This window comes from Nuphar pumila, chromosome 10 (assembly GCF_984573655.1).
Source record: "Nuphar pumila chromosome 10, dmNupPumi1.hap1.1, whole genome shotgun sequence".
Lineage (NCBI taxonomy): Eukaryota > Viridiplantae > Streptophyta > Magnoliopsida > Nymphaeales > Nymphaeaceae > Nuphar > Nuphar pumila.
In genome coordinates this window covers 1,234,514-1,244,807 of record NC_143258.1, presented here as the reverse complement: position 1 = coordinate 1,244,807, position 10,294 = coordinate 1,234,514, and the positions used below count along the sequence as shown (strand labels likewise).

Sequence of the window (10,294 nt, the reverse complement as noted above, 5' to 3'; positions counted from 1 at the left end):
GCTGTGATGCGCAAATTGCCCCTCATCAACCTCCAAAACCCCCTCCTTCATCCCCAAGTCTTCCTCCGCCCTATTCGTCGGCTGTGCTAACCCCAAGTGCCGGTGGATCCACCGCCACGTGCCGGCCATCTGCTCCTCCGCCGCTCCCTGCCTCCCCTCCCACCGCTTCACTTCCATACCAGAGAGGCGTACGCCTCAGAGGCAAAGCGCAGGCTCAACGCCTCACTTCGCCTCATCGCATTTAACAACCTTGGTAACACCTATGGGATTTGAATCTAGACAGCCTGACAAAAGGCAAAAGGCATAGGCCCCATCCCACTGCCAAACCCCTTGGGTCCATGGCTCTCCAGTTTTGTGTAGCATATGTGAAGCAAGTTGGCATCTACTTTGAGGCATCATTTTCTCCATTGCTCCACTACCTAAACCTGGGTTTTCCATCATTCAACTCCCATTGGGTGTGCAGGTGCCATTAACTGGTGGGTTACTTAAGGGCTTGGATGTCAGTGACCCCACCCAGGGTTTACCTCGAGGGGGCAGGAGGCATTAAGTGACCAGGTTCTCAGCGAGGATTCCTTGTCATAAAAAGAAAATATCGATACATTTTTTTTTTAAGGCAAGCTAGGGCTAGGCAGACCCCCACCAGTTATTATTAACATACCACTCGGTTTTGAACCTGCAACGTCCCACCACAAGGAAACGTGCACTGACAGCTCCTACCAACACATGTCACTAATGCAACCTTACTCTTCGGATGATTCATCATTCATGCATTATGTGCATCCGTACCCATGCATTACAGAAGAAAAAATTCTCTTCTACCTCTGCTAGTAAACATCTATATTGTGAACTGGTGCAGTGGAGGGAAAAGAAAACCATTTTTTAGCATTCATGTCAGCAGATGCCTCCCCCTGCCCTCGGTCACCAGTTACCACAAACATCTTTCCTATATGAGAGAGAGATGTGCTTGATTAGGCCTGCTAAAGGGTAAATTTCACAACAGGATACTGACGGGCATTGTCCTTACAGATCCCCTCCTCTAAGGGCATGTACAAAGACTTTTATGTTAATTCTGCAGACACTGTCCTCTGGCCCTTTCCTCTGCACGAAAACAAAAAAGTAAAGGCAAAATAGTTTTTGAGCGTGTCATCAGGATTAATTGCAACATTTGTAGTTGTTTTCATGAATAAATTCTTCTGACATGCACAATTGGGCAATTCTGGAAGTAAAAATGTCAAGAGAACATGTTAAACAGTAGATAAAAAGCAATTTAATGAAAAATTTACAAGAACATGCCTAGCTTTTGACCTATTTACAAAAGCAATGAATACCCTCCTAGTTAAGGCATGCCTTTTTCAACTCAGCTGGATTTACTATGGTTAAAACCATGGCTTGAAATGGTAAAGTTACCCCGTTGCCCTTGTCTCTCCCTGAATCATAGGATTTGAACTTTGAAACTTTCTATTTTCATGGCTACTACCATCATTGAAACAACTGATTTTTCAATAGCTCTCTCTCTCTCTCTCAACAACCCTAACTTCATGCATCTTAGACTCCACGATTTTGAGAGAGACGTGGTCATCTTCACCATCATCATCATCCATCCTTTATCATACATCAAACATCATCATCATCCCATCTTTTTATTCCCAACATCCTCCCTCAATCACTTGAGTCAATCTTCATGGGTTCGTTCAGTTTCGCAGCCATAAACTAGATTAACACCAGGTTTAGTGGAAGATGGTTAAAAGATATATATGAAGGGAAATAGGGTAGTTTTATCTTGTCAAACCATGATTTAACTATGGTAAAACCAGCTGAGTTAAAAAGAACGTGTTTGGGAACTTGTTTCTTAACTAGGCTGGTATTCATAAATTTTCAAAGGTTAGGTGTGCTTTTGTAAATAAGACAGAAGTTAGGCATGTTACTATAAAATTTTCAAAATTTTGCTAACGAACACATACTTTTTTTTTTATCAGGCTAAGCCAAGGGAAAACCACCTCCTCAGTAACCGGAACATTGAAAGGCCTCCAGTTGGTAAAAACCTTCAGGTCCCCCTACCCACCAGAGAGTACACCCAGCTTCGACCTTGCAGCAAGGGATGTTCCCCCATGTGTTTTGAGCTTGGTTGTCCCATGTTAAATAACAAACCAGGAAGGCAAAGCCATTATAGGCCTAATGACAGCGCAACCAGTTGCAGATAAAGGCACCAGTTTCTCTAAATACATGTTGCAAAATTTCAATTTGCTGCCATTTTCAACATTCTATGCAATTAAATCCAGGCTTAGATGCACAAGACAGTCAGCAGAATGTAGATGCAAGTCATGCAGAAAAGAGAAGGATTCTTTTGTGTTTTCTGAGAAAGGACTCACGTTACCAAGTGATTCCAGTGGAAGGGATGATACCTTGAAAACATTTACAGTTGAAGATGGTTCGCATTTTCCACCTGAAGCATCTTTAAACAGACTGCAGGTGCTCTTAGAAAGTCCTGGATCCATCTCTACACTTTGGGGATAAGAGCCCAAATGCTGCTGAAGGAAAAAGAACAGCTCTCATACAAAACCTATACCATCATCAATGGAGGATCGAATGTTAAATGCCCAATAAAAAGCATCAAAATGCATTAATCAGATCTTCTATAGCAACACCATCTAAGTAACAGAAGGAAGATTGAAGAGATAAGAGATACTCCATGAGACAACATAATTTTAAAAATGTTATCACAGGATCCCGTGCTACAAAACATCAAACCCATATACTTCATCAGGTTCAGATCCTCTGGCTGGTCAATGCGCATCTTGTTACCAGGTGTGGGGTTCCAATTTTAGAAAATTTATAATTGGAAACAAAAATGTCACCCATACACATTTTAAAAATCCGAAGCACTAAATTTGTTTAAAAATTTAATTTTGGATAGGTAAATTGAGAAATGTTTTTTCAAAGATGCCATCAGAATGGGGACTTTTTTTTATGCAAAAAAAAACATAAATACCATAAATAACAGCATCTTCACCATACCATCAATGGCAAGAGCAAAGAAGCTGTAGGTGTGAACTTTTTCCTACATAGAACCCAAACTGGATTGTACTACTAAAGAGTGGTGTGCGACATATATCAAAACCATAGTCACTAAATCTTGCAATATTAGTTCTGAAAATTTTAAAAATTATCATGTATTTTTAAAATCCTTGATATTTTTCTGAGAAAGTATACAAGATACAAAAACAAGTGATGGGCATAATAGAAGGCAATAAAATTTCTGGTATAGAAATTCAGTCTTCCAAACAGAAACAAATTAACCTGATGGGACGGTTTAAATGAAGAGAATTAATACCAAGAGAAAAGCATGTGCTCATTTTTCAGTTAAGCCATCTAACCAAGAGTTGTTAGTACAAAAGATCGACATTAATTACAAAGTCTCAACGACATTATATTCTAACTTTTCCCTGTACTTATACCACAAATGCAAGTTTGAGTAAATGCAATCCCATACTTTCAGTTTAGATTTCCTTGCTGCAAGCCCTAACTTTTCTACTTGATTTTTTAATACCATCATCATGTGAAATATGACATGAAGATAAAAGTGTCACACATATATGATATAACTGAAAGCATGCTGTGTGTGAAAGGTGGAAGCATTAGGGAAAAAATAGAAAATGAGCAAGAATGAACAATGTTCAAACTTGATCCTGAATTCACGGGATAAGCTTCACATTTTCCCTGGGCATGATGTATTGGTATAAACTGATCAGAACTATGAAAATGCCCAGTTCTTTGTTTTCACAAGTTACCAATAACATTCATTTTCTTCTTGATGCATTCATGAGGGCAACTGTGACGCTAGACATCCAGCCATAAAACAGTAGCAACTCACAAATGTACAACTAAAATGGCTTGGAGGTTGAAAGATCTCAAGTTATTGACAGAACAACTACCTTGGGTCTCATGAGAATTTACTTCATCACAATGAAAAGGGAAATTCTCCTTACAATGGACTATCATAAGTAAACTTGCACATAAGTTTTGACAGCTGACAATAAATAAGCAACCCAATGTATTAAAAAGACTACCAATACTTATCCAAAGAAAGCCTCCAAAGATGGACACATAGTGGAGACTTTTAATAAGAACCATCATACCGAAGTATGGGAATTTCTTTTGGAATTGGCGGAAATGCCCAGACACATTGTGTATGCTTACTAGTTACACAGTTTAAAACAGTTTATGGGATTAAAAAACACAAAAGAACCACGTAAAAGCATGACCAACCAGGCAAACATCTCCTCTTAATGGAACACTTGTTTCATTCTTCAGAGCAATTTTCAATCTTTTTTGCAGTTCTACCAACATTGAAGTAGTTGCGTCTGACTAGTATATGTCATAATTTCATGGCTGAAACGTCATTTACAACTTTTATCAACCACATTCTCACTTAAGATAACAATATCATAACATTACAACCATTTCAAATCTTTGCTGAATCCTTGACACCTAACAGTGAAAAGTTAATTAGGGCAATAGGAAAGCCACAGGTACAAGCGGTTTTTAATGTCTGCAATGCACGACAATAAATAAGTGATGAAAATACAACCGGATGACTGGTCACTGAACCACTTATTTCTTTTAGTCTCCCTTTTCTTTTTCTTGAATAATTAAATATTTTGCCTAATGGACAGATGAAGATAATAGCAATCAGTGAGAGAAAAAGGCAGAAACAAGCACCATAGGAACATATAACCAACCAACCAAATACAGATGAGAGCACAAACTAATTCCATCCAAGCTACAAACACTATGTTCTAGATATTAGCAAAAGGTAACAGAATCTCTAGCAATTCTTCCCAGTGGTAAATTTGCATTACCAAGATCCACATTGTCGAGAATTGGACGATTAAAAAAATTAACAAGCACCAAATTTCTCAAGGATGATCACATAAACGATGTTAACCAAGGTTAATTTTATTTCCCAAGATATTAACATGGAATATTGGAATATTACTGGAAATATGGACATCCTTCCGAAACAAGAAGCTGCCTTTCACGTTAGACGCATTGATCTACTTATCTCTCTAACCAGAAAAGCCTAAGGGTTCATCCACTGATATATAATATGACTAAACAGATTAGTGGCAAGATCATGAACTGGATGAAAAACACCTGATCTGTTCCTTGTTCCCACTTCACCATTCAGGAGCTGATCCTTCGAATCCCACACAACAGTTTAATATAGTCGCAGGACACTCCTAGCAAATGAATGTGTATTCCTTGCTTTTCCGTTCCCCATGCCTCCGCATTTCCTGCTGCTTCTCAGCGGTGTCAAGTAGAATCTGAGTAGGCCATTATCAAGATGGCTGGGGGAGTAGCGACTGCTCCGGCTCCGTTCCAAGACGGCCTCATCCCCTTTCTTCTTCTTCTTCTGCAAGCTGCCCTTCGAGAATCTGTAACTCCCGTTGGTCTCCCATCCATGATTTTGGCAGTCCACGAACGAACTCTGGTTCCTAGAGCTCCTGGAACTCATACTGCTGTTACATCTAAAGTCCCTCTGGTTTAGTCCAGCAAACCGAGAACCATTGACCTCTCCATGGAGTTCCTGCCAAGACTCGGAGAACGAGCGCGGGATGCCATTGCTTCTGCAAGCCTGGTCGTCTTCCTTCTCCCTCTGGTGGATGAACCCCCATATGCTCCACCTCCATGATTTCCTCATACGTTTAGGATCGCCCTCAATTTCTCCGAAGCTCCCTAAGAAATCATCTTTCAGAGAGTAATCGCAGAAGCTGGCGTTACCCTGAAAATCGTCGGAATTTGGCAGAGCCACCCTAGAAATGGTATTGCAGCTGATGGCCGGCGTTTCCTCCCCCGTCGTTTTCCGGCTATGGGAGAGGTTCTTCCGGCGCCGCTGAGAGTAATAGTCCCTGGTCTGCGTAGACCCGCCGGGGATGATCACATCCTCAGGGACGGGGATCTGGTTGTCGACTCGGCCAACTGCATCATCCCCGTCGGAGATTACCGGCCGCGGGAAGACCTTCCCGATCATGTATCCGTCCCAAGAAGCCCTAGGCTCGTCCAAGGAGAACCGTGGCAGATCCCACGAGTTCCGGCCGGCGTCGAGCGAGAACCTCGCGACAATGTCACACGACCGCCTCCCCGTCTCGGCGATCTCCGACGCCGCCACTGCCGTGGCAGCTGTTTTTTTGCTCCGGTGCTTCCTCCGCCAGCTCTGGAGCCTCTTCGCGAAGACGGACGCGAGCCAGAAGCTTCCGACGCCCTCCTTGAGCCTCTCCGACGGCTGCTTCTTGCTCGCTGACGATGCCGATGAAGCCCTAGAGTCGAGATCTATATGCGCCTTCATCGTCCTCACCTCACCGCACTCCTCCACCTGATCTCCTCCCTCAGAAGCCCTAACCACCTCCACTGAAGCCCCAATCTCCCCCTCCGGATCTTTACCTTCATCCCTTCCACTCTCTTCCTTCTCTTCCACCTCCTCCTCCCGGGACTCGAACACCGTACGGACGAACCCGGCGCCACCGCCACAGGCGGGGGAGCTCCGCTCGATCTCGCCCCAGGCCTCCCTCCCGACGACGGCATTCTCGTCGGCGAGGTGGAAGAGCGACCAGAGCGTGTTCCGCACCCTAACGTCGCAGGACGTCCTCCGCGGCTCGAAGCCGCCAGACATCGAGCACTCCGCCCGCCCCCTCGCCGAAAACGACCTGCTCCGGCGGAGGTCCGGCGCCAACCCGGCGACGTCCGTCCGGCCTCCCCGTAAGATCCCGGCCTTCAGGATCGCCTCTACCGACGACGACACTGCCGCCCGTCCGGCGGAGGCCGAAGGCTTCGTCCGGCGCGTGTCGGGGTCGAGCCCGGAGAGGCGCTCCCGGAGGCATGAGGCACAGAAGCCGGTAACGGCCTCGGCGGGGTGTCTCCGGCAGCCGACGCTCCGGAGGTGCTCTGAGGGTCGGAAATTGTCGAAGTTCATCTCGGCCGTTCGATCATCTCCCCCCTTCACTCCACCCTCACTATCCACCGCCCGATCTCCTTCAACCCCGCCCCCGCCCTTCTTGTTCGCCACAGTGTGCGTGTGCGTAAAGTCTTTGAGAGTTCAAGGATAAAAAATCTTAAGAAATTTTTATTCTGGACCAATTATTTTCCCTTAATTTCATTAATTTCCGGAAATTTTCTGAATTTATTTATATGCGGTCACAAGTTTTCTGTATCTTACCCTTTGGAGTTGAAAAATACTAATGTAGCATCATTGAAAATAAAAGAGAAGGTATTTTAGTTATTTGTGAGTATTATTATTTGATTCAATTTAACTAAAATCTAACCTTCAGAACTCAGAAGAAAATTTCCTCAAAAAAAAAAAAACTAAAATCTAACCTGAGTTGGTCAATGGTGAGAGTAGGTTTCTGTTTGATAGTTTCAGAGAAAACAGAGGCGAATATAAGAAAAATAAATAAAATGATACCTTCTTCTGGGATTAAGGGTAAAATGTTAGCCTAAATGAAAATTTCTAAATACAAAGGAAAAAAGAATTCATATCTCTCTCTCTCTCGCTTCGTTTTCAAAGATTCCTGTAAAGCCAAAAGAGGCAATCACGCCTCTCTCTCTTTCTTTCTTTCATTTATTTATTTATGAAAAAAAACAGAAAATTTGTTATTTATTTTTAAGGAGAACAACGGGGTAAAAAAATAATTAAAATTTTGAAAAAAAATGTCAACATCTCTTGTCACCTGGGGAGACTTTACAGAACTTTTTTGTAGAGCAGGTGATACGTCAAATCATTTTTAAGAAAGTGATTCGACATCTTCACCGTCCATTCTTCATCCCCGAGGACCTCACAGTCTTTATGCGAATTGTGAATGGCGAGGGTGCCGAATCACTTTCCTTAACGTGAATTGGCAGATCACCTGATCTGCTTACTTTTTCCCCACGTCTTTCTCATCTGTTTCTATTCTCATGATTAAAAATTACTTATCGACCACACCTTTTTATTTATTTTTTTCATTTTACCTCCTCTTTCTTGAAAAGTGACAAAAGAAAACATCGGTTTCTCTCTCTTCTGGCTTGAGCTTACACTCGTGTGGGTCTGTAGTACGTCCGTGCGGGTCGATGCCCCGTACTATGATTGGGGAAATCGGTGCTACCGTGTGTCGGTGCGCGTGCGAGGGTTGAGATTTGAGCCCGTGTGTGGATGTGTGTGAGGGGTTGGGATTTTTTTTTTTCAGTGGACCGGGGTGGGGGACAAAGGTCTCCACCCTGTTCTGTCCCAAAATCTAACCTTCCATCCTAGCCTCCATCTTTGCACTGGTTTTGATTTTAACCTCCATCCCTATTTCATGTCTTTCATCCCCGGTCCAAACGGGGTGAAGCGGGGAGGGGCTCAGTTTCTCCTCGGTCCATTGTCATTTCTAAAGAAAGATAAGGGACGAGGTAGGAATCGAGAATAGAGATAGGAAGAGCGGGGAAAAGCATAAGTTCATCCCAACACGGACTTTGATTTTAACCTTCATCCTCACTTGTCTCTGTTTCGTGTCCTCCATCTCCGGTCCAAAAAGGGTGAGGCATGACGGGGCTCCATTTTCCCACGGTCCACTGCCATCTTTATGCAAAGGGATCAAATTTGAGGCAGATCATGTTAGATCTAGATCTAAATCCAAAACATGAATAATAAATCCCAATCTCAATGAACTCCATGAGCAGAATCAGTTTTTTAAGAAAAAACACTTAATCCAATTGTTGGTGGCGACCTCTTACCAACAAATGACACGTGTTATTACACAATAAACAACAACAACTACACCTTCATCCCAAACAATCGGGGTTGGCGATATGAACCAACAAAGAAAATCATTCTGGGTCTTCCACATGAATCCTTCATTACACAATAAAAAATATTAAATAAAGTTTTAATTCCTTAAAAATTAGATTGAAACGACAGATGAATCAGCTCTCTCTGAAGTGACTAAGGATCGATTTGATCTGAATGAGCTGATTGGGACAACATTGAGATTTTCCCTTATAGAGACAAAAAGAGAGTCATTCCAGCAGCTAATATTGTCACACAAGCAGCTACTGTCCAATTTTTTAAAAAAATGAAGCATTTTTTTTAAGTGTTTTGAAACCTAAGGTGTTTAACCATATTTTTTTTTATAATTCTTTTCAAATTATTAGATGAAAAACCGCCCAAAGACTAGAGACTTAGTTGCATTGGCTCTGCCTGCAGTACTTACTATCGTTGTCCTAGTAGCTTAAAACTTTATGGGCTTACCCCTTACCCCTATAGGATCGTCTTGGGCAAGGGGGTGATACCCATGAGATATAAACTTAGATTGCCCCGCCTAACCGCCTAGGCTCTATCCTACTACGCAAAACTCCTTGGGGCTGGCCTAATTGTAAGCAATAGGTTTAGAGATAAAATCTGATTGCTTTCAGCTATGAAACAATGTAATTTTTTATGCAATCCTGCTGTAAATTTTTTTATATATATAAACGAACTAGGTCATGCTTGGTTTATTTAGCTCATGTTGGTTTCAACTCGACTTGACTCACCACAAGAATGAGCCAAACTTGAGCACTTTAAGCTTAGCTAGTTGTTTACCGCCCTATAGTTGAGCTCACTTGGAACTTGTATATCTACCTTAAGCCAAATACTCACTCAACCAGCTTCTACAAAACAAGCCTATGATATGATCCTCTGAATAAAGTTGCCTATTTTTTCTTCCAGTATGGTGTGACCTTTTGCACGGACCAAGAATGCATAAAATATATATGAAAAAGAAGGATAAATGAAAATTATATGCATAAGATATAAACTATTAAGTATAATTTATAAAAAATTATATATATTTTCAAGTATAATATATAAATATATATATACTATATATAAATAACATGAAATGTTTTTACACGAGCCAGCTCAAGCTCGGCTCGGCTAAACACAAACGCGAGTAGAACCATGACCTCAATCTACTAGTAAACAAGCCGAGCTCAAACATGCCCTGTTCAGTTCGTTCTGGTTTAACAGCCCGAGTCCTAACCTCATAGTTGCTGTCAGGACGGTGATCAAGTTTTCTTGCCTGCATGCAATTAAAAAACCTTGGAGATGGCTTAGGTGTCCTGAGGAATATAGAATAGTGTAGGGAAAAAGGAAAGCATAATATATATATATATATATATATATATATATATATATATATATACACAACTGAACATATTAGGCTTTATTTCACAGCTTCCATAGGTTTTAAGTGTTTTATGATAGATCTGAACCGTTAGATGTGTTTAGCATTCTTGATTTAGT

General features: G+C 41.9%; 1 protein-coding gene across 1 annotated transcript; it reads right to left on the bottom strand.

Annotated features, from left to right (window-relative positions):
- Window positions 1-4,940: 4,940 nt before the first annotated feature.
- LOC149823177 (protein OCTOPUS-like) lies at window positions 4,941-7,072 on the bottom strand. Its single transcript, XM_090018697.1, has one exon. It carries the CDS (start codon window positions 6,968-6,970, stop codon window positions 5,219-5,221), a length of 1,752 nt encoding a protein of 583 aa, XP_089874823.1. The 5' UTR covers window positions 6,971-7,072; the 3' UTR covers window positions 4,941-5,218.
- Between the last annotated feature and the right edge of the window lie 3,222 nt (window positions 7,073-10,294).